At 40.1% G+C, this 17911-nt stretch overlaps 1 protein-coding gene across 14 annotated transcripts in view; it reads left to right on the top strand.

The window, feature by feature from the left end:
• FNBP1 (formin binding protein 1) overlaps window positions 1-17911 on the top strand; it is a 111107-nt gene that overhangs the window by 68237 nt on the left and 24959 nt on the right. For 8 of the 14 annotated variants that reach the window (XM_055720994.1, XM_055720985.1, XM_055720998.1 and 5 more), the window contains 4 exons: window positions 6305-6433; window positions 8029-8175; window positions 14233-14430; window positions 15802-15984. In XM_055720994.1, coding sequence (XP_055576969.1) covers window positions 6305-6433; window positions 8029-8175; window positions 14233-14430; window positions 15802-15984 — 657 coding nt within the window. The remainder of the gene's footprint in view (window positions 1-6304; window positions 6434-8028; window positions 8176-14232; window positions 14431-15801; window positions 15985-17911) is intronic. The other 6 variants (XM_055720996.1, XM_055720995.1, XM_055720997.1 and 3 more) reach the window with 3 other exon arrangements.

Here is a 17911-nt window from a genome sequence, read left to right as displayed (position 1 = left end):
GACATGATAAAAAAGAAATAGCAATACACGTGGCAGCGCTCAGATTTGTGCAAGGGAGTCTCTGGCAGAACTGAGTCTAAAGCCAGGCAACCGAAGTTTTGGGTTCGTTCACTTATGTAAGATTTCAAGTAACCTCTAGTTGTCCAACTTCATTAATCAGCAAGCAGTAGTGCCTTTAGTCATGCTGCAGGACCATATGAGTATAGGACTGATACAGTCAGATGAGTCCTTGTTGCAATATGACTTCTACTTCTTTTTCAATAGTGTGGATGTGACCAGAGCAATTAAAGAGCTGTGCTAGGGCTTTGTGCAGTGTGCTTACTGTGTTACTGTCCCAGCTCTGTTAATTTGGTGAGTTGTTCTTGTTAGAGCTTCAGTGGTGTTTCATTGCTTTGGTATATCTCTCGTTAGTGCACACTTCTGCAGTCTGGCAAAATTATGTGCAATGCAACTGCACTAGATAACAATTCCTGAGAGCTGGTGATGAAGATTTTTTCCATCCCCTGTCAGAGGTTTCCTCGTTTGTATGTTATAGTCAGCCAAAGGATTTGAAGGATCCACAGATTCTCAGATTCTGCCTGCATTGCCCCCCCCCCCCCCCCCCCCCCCAAAAAAAAAAAAAAAAAAACCCCAAACAAACAAAAAAAACCCACCTTAAAAGTAAGGATATTTCTCTGGGTTTTTTCCTGTCTGTTTTGGTTGGGGTTTTTTTTGCACCCCCCTGCTCTATCTTCTTGCCTTCAGGAAAGCAAACTTCAATGTGTTTTTCTGCTTGCCAGTTCAGAGGCACCAAACTGGTTATTGTAAAATAGTAAATAGTGAAGGCTATGTAAATCAAAGCCTGAAATCCTGGCCCTGTTTCAAAGTCCTTGGCAGAATTCCCACTGTTATTAATGATTCTGCCATTGCTGCCAGTGTCACTGCTTCCAAGAGGGGACCCCACCACTGTTCATGATGGTGCCCATTCATAGCAGGGCAGCTATGTGAGGTTGTCTGGAGGGAGACTGGAGCCTGCAGCTGAAAAATCTGTAAGCAATTGAAAGCATTGCTGAAATTGGTGAAGTGTTTCTGAGTCTGCCTTAATCCTTATTTTAAAGGAATCAGGTAGTTGCGGGCCGGGTAACAGGGGTGATTTTTGGTGTTTGCATTTTAGTCTGATCTTGGATTTACTAAAGACAGATCTATTTTGGCAGGCAGTGGCCTGGCAGTGATGCACCTCACATGCTGTCTGGGTTTAACAAAAAAAAAAAGGGGGGGGGGGGGGGGGGGGGGGAATGGGAGAAAAGAAGGAAGAATGAAAATACACCAGAATTTTGACTAGAAACTCTGCCGTTCTGGGCAAGAGTGACTGCTGAGAAGTTGAACTGTTCTACTTAGTGGGGATCAGCTGAATAGCCGCCAAAGCTTTTTTCTGCCCTTTTCAGTTATTCGTATCACTCCCACCCTAACAGCCTTGTGGAGCTGCCTTTTTTGTCTGTGTAAACCCAGAAGACAGTGTGTCTATTGACCCTCTTGCTGTTTCTGGAATGTGTCTTAGAAAATTGTTCTCAGCAAAATATCCTTCATTCTTTTCTGTATTGGAGACTGACATGGCAGAAAAGTGTACTTGTTTTTTAAAAATTTCTCCTACACTTAATCACCACTTGCCTTTCATATCAAACTGAATTTTGGGAAGAGAAGGTATATGCAAGAAGGTATATCCCCTTTCTTTGTTAAATTTTCCTTTTTGACTGATGGTCAAAGGCATAAAATATTAGGATTGATTTCAGATCAGCAGATAAAGCTTTACTAGTGCTGCATGTTTGCAGGGATTATGAAGAACTTTTGTTGTCTGTAATTCTTTTGTCTATCCTGATACGCGGTAGTTACTTAAGTTGCATCATATTGCTGAACTGTAGGATTTTTCAAGCAGGTGATGAGAAGGTTCAGGCTAAATATATCGCCCTAACATGGATTACTTCAGACTAAAAGGGTTGCAGGGTCAACAGATTTCTTATTTTAAAGGGGAAAGAAATACTTCTGTAAGTACTCAGTCATGAAAGACTGTCTCGTCAATGTCCCGTCCTGGCATCTGTCACTTAGCTCAAACCTGCCGTCTCTGGACTGAAACACCTGGAAGTAACTCTTGATGCTGTTGAAAGTTCGGTTTTTGCAATTGGGTAGAAAATCCACAGGAAAAGTTGTTAAAATAATATTGAGACATTTGGGTTTGCTGCCTTGTAGAAGAGATAGCCATAGTGCGTGTTGCCAGTTCATTTGGCTATTGAGATTATTGGTGTTTTTCACATAAGGGGAGTGCTGTTGAGGCCTGATTTATTTTCTTTAAAGCTCTGAAGACAGCTGCAGTTCTACCAATTTTAAATATCAACACTTTGACAGTTATTACTTTATAGTAGCTCTACAGTTAGCTACTGTCTTGCATCCTCCCCCATCAACTAGCAAGGCTGTATAAAGGAAGGAAAAAAGATTGGTTTTAATTATGTTTAAGGGCAATTCTGAATTGTTTCTGTGAGAGAGGAGGTCATATGTAATAAGCCTTATCTGCTGCTAGTGTGCTTTTAACTAGTTCAGTATATCAGAGCAACACTTCCTTTGCCTAGAGTTTTCTTTCAGGGTTAGTTATGGAAGACACTCCTCTGGTGTGACTGTGTTTAAATCAGGTTGCCGTGGCAGTGGAAACTGACCTTTACCAATATCGGCATTGCAAGGTTAATGGTGCTGCCTAGTGGGCTGGCCTTCATCCTTGGCAGTGCTTGTCTTAATGAGAAGTGCGTTGGTGTGTGACCTTTGGGTTCTGTTGCTGCCACAGGAGTTCAGAGAGGAACTGCCTTAACAAAAAACAGTCTTTGGAGAGGAAGCAGTACGTATATATGCTGTGCATGTTTATTTGGGGACAAAAGGATGTTACAAAGGTATGTTGGGGGGGAGGAGCGTGCGAAATCTGTGTATCATTTGCAAACGTGTAGAAGAACAGATTTGAAAGCAAACTGCTTTTCTTCGTTTCCACCCAAATCCCGCAAATATACATACCTTTTTCTGTTTTTTTTCGTGATGCTGAAAGGTGACCTCATTCTCTCTTCCTTTCAAGAGGTGAGGACATTTTATGTTGCATTATGAGTACCTAGCCTTGACATCTCTTACAGCTGAAGAATCTGGTAATGTGTAGAAGATCTGGATCATGGTTTTAAATGTGGTGCTGGAAATGTGAGCTCTTGCTCAGTCATCCCTGGCCAGCAAAAAGAGTACATTGACTGAAAGCTGCATCACAGTATCATCCCCTTGCCTCTGAAGTCATGGTCTGGTTTTACAGAGGCTGATTATTCCAAAGCCTTTCCACCTGAAAATACTGTTTAGAGCAAATATTTTAACATTAACTCTAATAAGGCCCAAAGAAATCTTCTCTGAAACTGTTTGCATGCGTGAGTAGTAAAGGAGCCAAAAATTTATTTTCTATAAAGCTCAACTATAAATTCCTCCTGAAATAGCTCCTGTGATTCTCTGCAGCACCAGGCCACTGCATCCGTTACGCTGAATGTGAAACTTAGTGCCATCAACTAATTTTTATCATTCTGTGCTTCATCAGAGTTAAGGAACTTAAAATATAATCCAGTTTATACAAGAAGTGATAAGTAAGTGACATATTCAAATGAAGTAATAAAAAAATTCTAGACTTCAAAATGTGTTTATTTTAAGATCCAAAAACCTCATTGGAAAAATTTCTAAACTGCTTGAAGCTTGCCAAATGCATTAAATGGCCAGGAGAAACAACACATCACTGGGGCTCTTGTACAAAAATTTTTGGGTTTGGAATGTACCCAGTTTTACTTACTCATCTGCTGCCTCCTCTTACTTGGGACCGGTTAAGATAACTTTGGAAACAGAGTGTCTACTCCTGTATATGTTTAGCTCAGATTTGCTTTGCTTATATCCAGCCAACAAGCTTGCTCATGAAAATGAACTCTGATGGCTTAATGTTTGCTGGATCTGCCTGGAAATGTGTAATAATGGATTTCTTGTTTTTCTGCTTCAACAATTGAGTCAAGGGACAAATTCCTGAGTTGCACTATTTAAAACAAAACCAAAAAAAAATACAGCTGTATGAGTGGAACTGGGGCTATTGTAGAAGTCAGCTGAAACAATGGTTTGATCTTAGGTAGATGAAGAGAATGGGCCTCACAAATGGATATTGATCTGTAGCAGCTGGGACTTGAGGAATGGGTTGGGAGACAGGCGAATGTTACTCTTACAGCTGTCTGCCTTTCCATGGCTGACTTTGTTTCTCTGGTAAATTTGTGTTTGTAGTAAAGGCTATATTGTTTTCCACTCGTATTTAATGTAGCTATATATAAATGTGTGGATGATAAAGTTTAATAAGCTAGATAGCACTTGGGCAGAAAATTATTGATATGGCTTCTTGGAATTTCATTGCAGCAGGTACATTCTCTGAAGTTATATATGCATCCTTTACAGGATTTAGTGGACAGTTAAAACTTCAGGGGAACAAGCACAGTTGAAAATCTGTCTTTTATTGGACTTATTTGGTTACAGTTGCAGTCTTCTCCATTTGATGCTACTGTTTCACCTCCTGTTTGCACTCAGTGCCCCATATTCACTCATTGCGCTTGAATTATTTTTGTCAAAAGAATGTGAAGGGAATCAAGGACCAACAACTGATTGCTTGCAAAAGAAATAACTGAATTGAGGTGAAATAAATTATTAGGTGAGATTTGCTAGCTGGACAAATGGGAGGGAAGCCTATTTCTTTGAAAATTGAGATTTGAAACCTGGCAGAATTTTCTACCTTCCAGTTATGATTGCTAAAATGTTCCATGATTGGGTATTTCATGGATTTATTGTCAGGAAACTATTGTCTTCTTGGAACAGTTCAAAGAATAACCCTGTTCTGAACTGTTTTTAATGGGAGCACACTTAAAATATGCTAAAACCATTTGTTGTGCTGTGCTTTCCCTGAAACACCTCAAAGCGCTTTAAGTAGTTTTTAAAGCAGTCTTTCCCTTTTCTTAAAAGAGTTATTCTGAAATTGAGGAGGTGACTGGAACATACCACTTTCTGGACACTCACAAGACTGTTCAAGGCTAGGTCAGCAACGCAGGGTGAGGAAGCTCTGTGAGTGCCTGGAAAATGAGTGCAGACTTAGGATCGTTTAAATTTACAAAGTCAAGTCCTGAGCTCACTCCAGTCGATGGCATAGCTCTCACTGGAGCAAGCACTTGAGCAGCAGAGCTCTGGCTGGGTAAATGTGAAGTAGATGAGAGGGGAGCATTGCTCCCTGTCCTGTGCCCACTTGTTGAAGGCGCGTGGGTGTAGGGAGCTGGGTAGGAAGGGAAGAGGAGGAAGAGTTGCTGTATGAAGGCCAGCAGCAAGGAAGGAAAAGGCAACTAAAACAGATGGGATAGGCAGTAAGGGAGTAATACTGGGCAGCAAAACAGATAACAGAAGGCCTCAGGAATTGTAAGGGGAGGAATCTGAAAATATAAAGGAGTCACTCAGGGACAGATTGTTCTAGGGAAAGAAGTGAGGTTAATTGCCCATTGCTCTGATATGCTGGGTAGCAAAGGAAATCATCTATGTCGGTTAAAATAAGAAGGGAGTCATGTCTCCGCTGCTACCTAGGCTCCCCTTTCCTTGTGCACTTCATGCCAGCACTGTTCAGGGAAGTGTAGATAAAGGACGCGGTAGAGAGCACAGGTGGAGGAGGAGTTGAGATGTTTTGTCATGATTTTGTTGACTAAGGCCTGTGAAATGAGACAAAAGCATGTTGGTTTGTTGGTTTTGTGGGGTTGTAGTTGTTCGGTTGTGGTTTGATTTGGGTGGGGTTTTTTTGTTGCTTCCCTTTCCCCAAAAAGTACTGCTAGATGACAGGTCTGTAGTTCATTAGAGCATAGTAGGTGCCATCCAACAGGGCGTACAGTGGAGCAAGAAGAGTGTCCACAAGCATATGAGAAAATGCACATGCCTATTAAGTGGGCTAGTAGAGGGGCAAACTTGTTTTGGTGTTTTACATGCAGTACAAAGAGAGGTTGTTCATGGAATGCAAAATAGTTCATGGAGATAGCATGTTGAAACACAAGAAAATAAGAGGCACAGTGTGTACACTGCAGACTTATGCTTGACATAGATTAAATGTTTCACAAAACGGGAGTAAACCAAAAGCTGAACCGTCCATAGGCCCATATGCTGATGTTCCAGTGCTGCCTACTGGTAAGGATAGTAAGATGAGGAGTAACACAATGCAATTTAATGTGATGATATAAATAATACATTTCTTTTGGTACTTATTTAGGCAAGACAGCAAGCCCAGCTCCGACATCAAATGGCAGAAGACAGCAAAGCAGAATATTCTTCCACTCTACAGAAGTTCAACAGTGAGCAGCATGATCATTACTACACACACATACCAAACATCTTCCAGGTAAGGGCTGCTAGCACTGATCTAGAGTAGCTCATCATCTTATGGTAAGAACAGAGGGGCATATTGCACATTGCCTCAATTCTGTGACCTTGTCTTTCACTTTTTGGTGATTTTTGTCACTGTTAGCAAATTTTATATGGAATCTTCCAGCTGAAGAGATGAAGAGCTTGACAGGATAAATTGTTCCTTTCTCTTAGACTAGATATCTAGTGACCAATAATATATGAGGAAGGTGACATTAAATTGTCATGACAGATTACAATAGTCTTTGGAATCCTCACAGTCTTGCTCTGTTAAACTCTTGTGTCCATGCAGCTGGGGAATGAGAACATTATTTGCATTGTTGGGGCAGGTGTCAGCTGGGCATCATTACATCTGTAAAGCCTCATAGCCCTTTGTAACCTGTCTTCAAATCGGACTTCGCAGATGTTTAAGTTTAAACCACCAATAATTCTGCAGTAGTGAATGTCAAAGAGTTTAAGCAAGTTTGCTGATTATGTCTTGGGGTGCCTAAAGAAAGACTGTAGGGAAAGAACAAAAAAGCCATCAGGTTTATACTGACTGAAAATCTGTGTTTGCACTTGACTGAATCAAGAGAGATTGTTAATGTAGTAGACCAGAAGTTCCAAATGCCTGTTCCATTGTAATGGGTCATAATCATCAGAAGTGGTACAACCTTTTTAAGGGAGAAAATGCCACATGCTTATCTGATGAGAAATAACTGATACTTATATTTAATGTTAGATCTGGTAAGCACTCTGATTTGTAGGTGAGCATGCTTAAATTACTGCAGATGTATCCTTTTCACTACCAGGGCACCAGTAAGCTCTAGTGCTTTTAGATGTTGAAATGAGATGTTTTGTAAAGAACTCATGTTGCTTGTGGATCAGTCAAGGCAGTGGGGGTTAAGTTGACAACATTCCATAAGATTCCTGCAGTTTAAGGTGAAACAGGCTGTTCCTGTTTGTGTCCTTTTGTATCCTGTTATAATCTGTCATAATAGTGTTACGCCATATCAAGTTTCCCTCTGTTGTTAATGAAAGGCTTATGGAATAGATGCTGGAGATGGTGGTGCTGAATCCATTGAGCAACAGGGGACATGTTGAGAAGCCCTGGTGTGAACAATACATGATGTATAGGACTGCCTGTAAACCAAAAATTACCTTCTAGGGAAAAGGAGAAGGGGGAGATATCAAGATTTTTGTTTGCCTGGATTCTGAAGCGGAATGCAAATAAGATCATTCAGAACATGCACTGAAAATGAAAGAATTTACTATTGTAGAAATTATTTTTAAAAGCCTTAGGAGCCATCCTTACAGAAGTCTAAAGCTGAGGTTTTGACAAATCAGCATTTTTAACATAAAAAGTTAATCTGTTACTACTACTGAGAATTTTTCAATTACTTTTAGAATGATATTTGGATGTTTGAGGGAGCAATATTCCTTAGTGCTTTCATGAAAACAGCTGCCCTAGTTTGTTCTTGAAAATATATTTAAACCATAAATTTTAAAGAAGCTGATGTGTGCTGGGGAGAAAAATGGGTTGAAACTGAAGTTAATCTTGGTATTTGAGCTGAATGAAATGTAATGTTTTAGAAAATACAAGAGATGGAGGAAAGAAGAATCGTGAGGATAGGGGAATCCATGAAAACTTTTGCAGAGGTTGACCGCCAAGTGATCCCTATCATTGGAAAGTGTCTGGATGAAATAACAAAAGCTGCGGAATCAATTGATCACAAGAATGTAAGTGTTGCATTGTTTGGATTGTTGATTGTCATCTTTAGTATTGATCACTTACATACGGAGAACTTAAATCCTGGGCTGTTCAGGCTGCAGCACAAGAGCTTTATAGTCATAGAACTAAACCAAAATATAGCTGCTTGTCCCAAGCTACTTTGTCTGAGGCAGGATGTGCTCAGATTATTTCCCAAATCTACTTAACATGCAGAAATGTCTCTACTTTTTCTTTCTCTCTGTCTCTTTTTCAAATATTCTATCCTTTTACTAGGATCATTACTGTTTTGAAATACTGTAATCGAAGAATAGGCTTCTGCATAGAGTAAGGAAGATGGTGGACATAATTCCAGATACCTAATAATCACCAATTCTTATTCAGATGGGAGTTCTATATCTAAGTGTCAGAAAACGGAATGTTGAAGAAATGTCTTCATTCTTATAAAAATAACTACAATGGAAGTGTTGAAAGTGTTTGCTACAAAAATTATTGCAAACAAATGGCAAAATTCCTATCTTTCTTTGCTATTTGAGGTTTGCTAGCAATTTGTAAATAAGCTCTTCCAAATCTTGATTTGTGAACATCGTTGTTGGAGTAAAAACATGTCTTCCTGATAAAAAGGCTGATAAAGGGTTTGATTGAACTTCCTGATGTACAATTACCACAAGGGCAAATGTGTTCTATTTTGTTTTCAGAATGATCTGCTTCCTTTGTAAATTAAGTCTCTGCTTGCTCTTTCAGTCCTTCTCGTGGATCACATTAGTGCTTCAAATACAAGCAGCGTGTGTATTGCTGGCTGTTTGAATTTCCCATACAACTTTTTCATTGAAATATTTTCTGAGCTATTCAATGCCCAGAGTCTGCCATTAATTGGCAGCGTAAGCCTGAGGCTAAAGTTTTTAAAAGAATCCACTACTTTCTGCTCAGCAATTGCTCTCACAGAGAGAAGCGTAAGAAACCAAGGAATCTGAAGATTACTCCTTCAGGGCGAGAGAAGGCAGAGTAGGGTGTTAAAGGAAAAATTTACACAGACGTGGGTACCACTAGGTTTGCTTTAATCACAACTCAGAGTTCTGCCACCACCTCAGTGAATGGCAGAGAACCAAGGGATACAGCACAGCTTATATACACTTATCAAATCATTAGTTAATGTCTAAAGTTTTTTAAAGTTTCCTTTGGTATTGTCAGTTCTGAAAATCCATCACCTGATTGTCCCAGGTGATTCATCTGTTTGGTTCCAGTCCCTGCCTCAGTTCCAAGCTCCTCCTGGGATCATGATCTTCTTTCTGCCTGCTTTAACTCACACGCTCCTTCAAGCACAGTTAGTCTTTGAACAAGCAATTCCTATTCACATACACCAATTTCTCTAAAAACACCTGTGTTTCTGAGAGCACCTGTGTCCACAAATTGATCATCTGTTGTTTCTCTGTTCTGCCACCGATTAACTGGACTGGGTGTTAAACCAGCCTTGGATTAGGGCTACGCTAGGGACAAGGCCTGGTTCTGCCACTTAGCTGCTTCAGCACATTAAATTTCTTAGTTAAAAATACATTTTCTTTAACAGGGGCACAGATTCCCATGTTAGAACAACATACCCTTCTTGAGGTACAGCTTTTGGTGCTGTGTGGTGAAATTGTGTTGGGGAGATTCATATCTAAGCCTATGCTTGAAGCTTCAAGTGAGGTCTTAGCAAAACACACCCAAGACTTAAGTTAGGTGTTTGAATCACCATGAATTTTATATTGAAGTTAGTTTCTCTCACACACAGGTAGATTAGATTAATGGCTCATGTGCACCGGTATGACATTAGAAAATGGTGGCTTTGAGCTTTTGTAACTGAGGGATCTCCTATAAACACCATGCTAAAAAACAGTGTATTTAACCAGATTTGTCACATCTGAATAATTACTAAGAATTTAGCATATTCTGTCTGGAAAAAAGTTTTGTCCATAAAGAGTTCTTTTTCCTGGAATACCATCAAGGATTTTTTTCTTCATCTCTGGAACAGTAGTTTCTAACTTTCTTGAGTCTAATAAAAGTGATAAGCTTGTTCTACCCTGCCATGCAGGTCCTGTCACTTTGTAAGGATGACCATAGGTACACACACTAGCAATTTAAAAGCTGTATTTTCTCTATTTCCAGAAAATGTCCTGCTTTTGCCACTAATGCTGAGTGTTACAGCAGACCTTTTCTGTCTCAGCCCTTAATGTTCTAAGTAGTACGTTTGAACTCTTAGGCTGCCATCAGGAGAGTGTCTCCTTTTCCTCGAAAGATTCAAATTGAAGGTTGTCTACCTTTACTAATGTTTTTCAGGTTTGAAAGACTTTCAGTAGGGATGTCAACTAGATCTTTGTTGTAGTCGACCTTGAAAATGAGGTCAAGATTCCAGGGAAGTTGAATGCAAGGACAGCTGGTGATAATATAACTAGTGCAATGGTGAACAAAACCAAGAGCCTGCTGAGGAGGAAAAGCTTTGTGTGAAACTCTAGGCCCACACAGGCATGTGTTTCCCAGCTGGGAGGAGATCTCCAGGATCTGGTCATCATAAACAAAACTACAGTGTCACCAAAGTTGAAATACATAAGGTCAGACACTATGACACTGACAAAAGGCAGTGATGCATTTGGAGTTTTTATTTAGTTCTTGGTATCCTTTGGATTTATTTTCACTTTTTTCTACCCAGCTATCACATACAGAGTTACTGAAGAAGGGGAGGGGTTAAGTGAAAGCTCTGCTCTTTGTACAGTAACTTCAGTTCAGAAACCAGAGCTTTAAATGGAACAACTACAACTGATACAGAAGTATTGATCAGAGGGGAGGTGGGGTGACATAGGTGGTGTGGTTAGGGAAAACACCAATTCTAGTAATTTACCTTGTATACCAAACTGTGTCAACTCTAGCTGAAAGGATGTAAGAACCTGCAATTTCTGCAGCTTCTTTTGCTGTCAGTAGAATAGTGCTTGCTGATGCTAAGACATTACAGTTTAACACGAAGAAACAAAATAAAAGCAGTACAACTTTGCACTTCAGGTAGGTATCTTGGAGCTTTTTGATAATCAGTTTTCAGCTTTGGGTAGGTTTGTTAGGAACATTGGTCTATGAAGGTGGGGTTCCTATTGTTTCTGAACCTCTATGGTTTCTTGCATCAGAATTGTATAGTACAGTAGTAAAGAAGGAGTCTTTCTATAGAGACTTTGAAACTATGGAAGTGTGGGGTACTAACAGGCTTCCTTTCTGTGGCCAGCTCTGTGTTCCTTCCCTCTGTGGATGTTAGCAGGATTCTGGAAGATAGCTTTTCTTCCAGGGCCCCTATTTCATTGGATAGTCTTAAGAACCAGAACGACATATGGGACAGATGATACTTCCTGTATTCTGTGCAGCTTAAATATTACAAAGTTCTGCCTCAGGCCCACTTGCAAAATGTCCAGTCTTTCAGGTTTAGTTACTACATTTGAAACTGTGTAAATAAGATTGCTTTATGCCCTCACTGAAGTGTATACAATTCCTGCTAATAGCTATAGGAATTGTCTGGATTCAGCTGGGAATACTGGTTAGTCCTGCGTTTCTAGTGCAATTATAAATTTGCTTATTTTTCATGTCCTTTTTCTAAGAACTCGGACAACACAGAGCTTATGTTGCAAGGGTAAGCTGTAGTGACTGCTAGGTGAACCTATACAGAACTTGCTTCAGAAGACTGTAGCAGCAGATAAAATTAATTTATTATGGACTTTGGAGTTCCTGTTATGACATTATCTCTGTGATATATGGAGCATGCTAGTTATTTTTAGCTCTGTTGTAGTGGAAGGAGTTTTGACTAAATGGAAGGAACACTAAAATTAAGAGGAAAAAATGAAAAGCTCCATGCATAGGATAAAATACTAATAGAGTATTTAATATAACCCTGTGTATGGTTTATAGCAGGGGTCCTCAGACTTTTTAACCACAGGGCCAGCGTGGATGAAGTGGCAGGCAGTCATCTGCGGCTGCTTGGTTTCCCCGCCCCCCAACCCCCGGCGGGGGGGTCTGTAAATACCGGGGGCCGGACTGAGGACCCTGGGGGGCCGTATCCTGCCCGCGGGCCATAGTTTGAGGACCCCTGGTTTATAGTCTCTGCTCTCTTCCTTCTTCATCTTTCGTAACTGTTACTAAAAATATTTTAAAATATTTACATCTCAGAAAGTTTTATTGTCAACTAGGACAAGATAATGGGACATGTTGGTCTACGTCCCTAAAAGCTGTGTAGGAATTTGGCAGTGCACCCTGATAGGTTGAGGATCCTGAATCCTAGCTTTCTTCGCAATCCCTTGAAGACTTTTGCAAAGCTTTTCCTATATCTTTGGTTTACTCAGTTGAGGCTGGCCTTTGGATATGTTTATATCCCAATGGATTTATCATGAATAGTGTTTTACATATGGACAGAAGCAGAATCTTTGAAATGCCTTCAAAGCAACAAGTTCGAAGGCTAATGAGGTATTTGTGTGCTGTGGCACAGTTTCTCTAATGATCTTAGAAGAAAACAGTCAGAACAGTATGAAATAAAAAGCTCTCTTCACAAGAAGACAAGTAGATGAAGTGCGTTAAAATATTTTTTTCTGAGTTCATTAGATTTAAATGTAATTGGCAAGCTGAGGTATGAATTTGAGCTTATGTATAATTAATTGTTTGTAGACCTGACTAGGAAAAACGCTACATATTGTTCTTGCTTTTATTTATTTTTCCTTTTCCCTCTGTCAAAAAAAAAGAGGGGGGATGAAGAGAGCGAAACCATTGTATGCAATATACAGCCAGTGTGTGGCTGATTTGCACCTAGCACTCCTAGTAGTGCCACAAGGGAATGTGGCTTCAATGACAGTGTGAGGAGCTCCCAGCTACTGCCTGCACCAAGGTGTTGGGCTACTTGCATGACCTTGGACTGCTCAGTTGTTAAGTAAAGCTCGTAAGATAAGCTTCTGCGATTTACTGTAGCAGAGTTCACAAGCACCAACGTGTCAGCTTGTGGCAGTATGATCACTTGAGCTCCTTTATATAGGAGTATGTATTGGGATTTTTCCACTTGTTTGCTTATAGCTGCATGCCCAGCCATTCTATACCTTAGATCTTCGTTATGAGTCACTTAAGTTATCTGTTCAGTTACTGAAGTGTGATTGCTTTTCTAGTCAGTAAAGTTAAAAATAATGAGCTCTTACTCATTTTTACCAATAGACATGAAAGAGCCTTTAAAAGATATTTAAAAGATCGCTATTTTTATTTTTTTTTTGTGTTGGAGACGAAACAAAGAGAAGTGAAACATTGCTAGGCTGTGGTCAGATTCAGGGGTGGTACAGCTCAGTGGCAAATTGGAGTGAGGACACCTGAGTTTAGTCTTCCTAAGCACCATCTTTAGTTAACTACAATGACCTATGCTTTAATGATAGTTACGTATTTTTTATTTTCCTAAATAGGCCGTAGTCCTCTGCTTTTTGTCTGTTGGTGTTTTGAGTAATGACTGCACTCAGTGATACCTTTGCAGAATGAACTGGAGTTTCTTAACAGGAATAATGGACTGTTTGAGACTAAAGCTCACCTGCTTTATTTCCATAGATTGATTGTTTATTTAGAAATTATTAGGAAATGGATTGAAGCCATTTATGCTCCCAGTTGTAATACATTCTGACTGACATAGGTTGCAAACTTTTCTTATGTGTGAAGTGGTGTGTTCTGAACTGCATTTATGGCTTCAATATCTGGTAGTATTTAACTTTACACAATGGAGTGCTTTGTTACAGTAGGACACGATGCTGTGCCTAGGTGTTTGGGTTGGTTGGTTTGTTTTTTTCTTAAAGCACATCATGGTAGCAGAAATAGGTCCAAGAAAAGTGCTCTGATCTTGGAGCAGGAGGTGGAAAGACTTGTATTGGTCCTGAGGTCTGGAAGGCTGTTCGTTCCCAGAAATAAGAGTGGTCACTGTAAGAGTTGATTCCCACACAGACAAACTTTCTTGTCCTTGTACTGTTTCTCTATGCCACCAACTTGATGGCAGCCCTCACCTGAGGTGTTTACTTTTTACTGGATCTGTCCCATCCCAGGATTCGCAGCTGGTAATAGAAGCCTTTAAATCAGGATTTGAGCCTCCAGGAGATATCGACTTTGAGGATTTCACACAGCCAATGAAGCGGACTGTCTCAGAATCCAGCCTTTCTAACTCCAGAGGGGATGGGAAGTCTGAGCTGAAATTTGGTGGCAAATCCAAGGGCAAGTTATGGCCATTCATCAAGAAAAATAAGGTACTGACTTGCAAACTTGAGCTTGGTGCTAGTATGTGCATAGTCAATAACTTTTCTTGTCTAGTAATCCTGGCAGTTACAATTTTTTAAAAATAATTTTAGATTTAGAAAGTTAATAATAGATGTCTTAATATGGTGTCTTGTTGCAGTCTTTGGTTGCGTAAGTTTCTTTATATCTTTAATTTTTTTTCTTGTATAATTTCTTTAATTATGTTGCCGTTTTTATATTAATTTAACTTTAGTTGTCACGTCTCTGCCATGGTCCATTTCTGCTCCTAACTCAGAGAAGGAATTGTATACCACTTACTTAGTGCCATGTGTGCGAACTAACATTGTTACTTCTGGGAAGCTTTAATGTGGCATTACTGTTTTGACTCTCCTAGAACTCTCCATAGCTTTTCATTTGCATTAGTTTTTCAGCCTGTGCACTGGGTTCAGAATTCGGGTGGCTGGCAACAAGGAATTGCTGTGGTTCGTTCTTAAGCACAACTAATGGAGCATAACTAACTGAGCAGTTGACTTTTTAAAAGACTATATTAACTTATGTATCCATTAAACCTTTTTCATTTCACTGTCATGTTTTACACCATAATGCATGGCAGTATTTATCTGGGGTTACTAGAATGTGTCAGGGTGACTGGACTGAATCGGTTTTTGCTAACACTGATGGAAGCGCAGAGAAGCTTCGTTGTTTTGATCTCACCCTTGCTCTGACCCTTACCAAGCCACTTCTCCTAATTAGTGTCAAAAAAACTACCTCTTCAAAATGGGTCAATCCTGTTGTGCTAGTATAAGAGAGAACTCAGCTCTCTGGTGCTTACATCAGTGTAGCCAGAAACAAAACCCAGGACTAATTCCTGAGCAAATTTATAGAATAATTTGTAAAAGTGAAAGTGTGATGCTCATTACTAAGGTATGATTTGAAAGCAGGAAGGAATGTGGTTTGTTGTTTTCCAGATAATAGAAACGCTACTGGGCACTAAGGTACCTTCCTTATCTGATCCATTTAAATTCAGGTATTTGAAAGCTGTATCCATATGCATTATTCAGAGCTGTCCACAGGGCAGAACAGGGCAATTTATGGGGATAGCACTGCATGGAAGAGTCTGCATGAGCTTCCTGTCAAAATACTTTTGTGTTACTCTTCTGTTGCTTCACTTACTAAAACTTCCATTTATTACACTCTTCATTTAACACAACTCTTAAATACCCCTTTCTCTCCTCTTTTGAACCATAGCTTTTAATATTTAATTGTTTAATTGGGTTTTTTTCTCTGGATTTCAAATATTGGTTTTGATGCTTATTTTTGTTTTGTGTTTTATCTTTTTATTTTGGTTTTTATTCTGTCACTTCTCCATCTCTTATACGTAGCTTATGTCCCTTTTAACATCCCCTCATCAGCCCCCTCCTCCTCCCCCTGCCTCTGCCTCACCCTCTGCTGTTCCCAACGGCCCCCAGTCTCCCAAGCAGCAAAAGGAACCCCTCTCCCATCGCTTCAACGAGTTCATGACCTCCAAACCCAAAATCCACTGCTTCAGGAGCCTAAAGCGCGGGGTAAGTTCTCCTCTGGATACCTCTCTCTCTCTTTCTTTCTCTTTTCTTTCTTTCTTGCGCTTTTATTGCACGTTCTGTTACGTAAAAACTTGTTTTGTTTTGTGAATGAATCCATTGTGTTTTATCATAACATGCAGACAAATCCAAGGAATCCCAACCTATAAAGCCATTTGTAGTCAAAAACCCAACAATGAAACCACAAAAGTTGCTGATGGAAGTTACCCATTTTGGGGGAGGAGGGATTGTCCAAAGTATGGAAGGAGAGGCTGAAATTAAGTAATACAGAGAAGTCAAAGTAATTAATTTAGTAGCCCTCTGTATGTCTGTGGCAGAGCAGGTTTGCAGGAGCACTATTCAGAGGTTTACTCTGATCCTGATGCTATGTGTTGTCACCTTAATGTGAGAAGTTTTCCTCTCCGCACAGTGGATTCAGCTCGATGTCTGTGTCAGGAGGAAGAGAGTAAGTTAGGAGGGATTCTAGAAAATAAATCTGATTTCAGTTGGTGCAAGTTCAGGCATTGCCCTGAGATGATCTGACACCTCTTGCTGTTGTAGTGGGAAGATGACTTCCCTGTATTTTATGGCCAAGTATGCTTCTGTGTTCAGCTGCTGTTCCAGACGCTTGGCCTCAGGTTGTGCTTGAAGTGCTGCAATGGTAGCTTGCTTTGTTCTTGCTAAGCTCTGGGTCTTAAGAAAACAGGTGAGATGTGAAAGATTAACTTGATTCTAGGTGGTAACAAAGTTGTTTCAATGGTAGGTGTGCTTTCAATCAGGGCTGCCATGTGGGTGGAGACTGGAGGGGGCCCTTAATTTAATGTTCCCTGCAGCTACCTTGATTACAATTTGCTCTAAGTATTTGGGGCTGACACTTCTCCAGGACCTTAATTGCATCCTGTAGCATGAAGTTTCAGTAAGATAAGAAGGATTGATTTGACTCCTATAGACAGTCTAAGAATCCTGCTTCCCAACAAGTTTACTGCATCTGCCTTTGGGCCTCCTTGAACAGATGATGTGGGTTAAAGAACTTTTAAAGTGCCCACAGAAAAATTAAAATCCTACCATGCTCTTTTAACTTTTTCTCATTTGTTTTAAATGGTTTTCTCCACAGGTTTTACTCATGACACCCTATATGTCAATGAAATATTTTTGCAAAAATACCAAGTTGAAAAACTACTTGTAATAGCCAGTAATAGCTGCCATTCTTGCAAACTATGGAGGAAAGATATTAAATGAGAGGTTACTAAACAGCCTTCCCTACATGCATTAGCATGTAGAATTGTAAGCCAGGATCTCTTTTTCTGGGCATTTCCCACTAAGTCCACAGACTTCGTTGGTTTCTGCGCATACTTTCACTTCCCAGTGCTCTGATGCACACAGTTTAAAATTATATTCTGTGTGCAAAGGCTTTATCAGTCTAGTATGCAAGTTCCACAACCTAGATGAGAGGTTCTGAGGGATTAGGGTTTGGGTTTTCCCCTGCCAGCAGCTGAAGAGCAGTGTGTTAGGTGCTAGTTTATGTATTGTACGGTGCAAAGAAGTTGAAAACCTCCGTGGCTGACCCTTGGGGATTCACCTGGGTTGAGATCAAACTGGATCAACATTCTGTGACGCATCACCGCTGTTAGAAGTTGATTGTCCCCATCTCCTTCACTGCTGATAGAGTAGGAAACATGGCCTGAATTTTCCTAGGTCAGTTGTTCTGTTCCTGCTGCTGACAGCAGCTGTGGCTATATGGGTAAATTGATGTTGAAGTGTTTGTGTTGAATTCAGTACTCTCATTGGTGGACTTCATATGCAGTAAGTAAAATGACAGGTCCCTGAGATAAAATTTTCTGGTTTTCAAAGAAAAGGAAGACTTTATCTTCCCAGAAGCTTACACGTGGCTGAGTTGTGCTGAAAAATAGCTGGCATAGCATGGCTTTGGCTC

The sequence above is a fragment of the Falco cherrug genome, chromosome 9 (genome assembly GCF_023634085.1).
Source record: "Falco cherrug isolate bFalChe1 chromosome 9, bFalChe1.pri, whole genome shotgun sequence".
In the NCBI taxonomy this organism is placed as follows: Eukaryota; Metazoa; Chordata; class Aves; order Falconiformes; family Falconidae; genus Falco; species Falco cherrug.
Note: the sequence above shows the minus strand (reverse complement) of the source record. Positions and strands in the feature narration are given on the sequence as shown.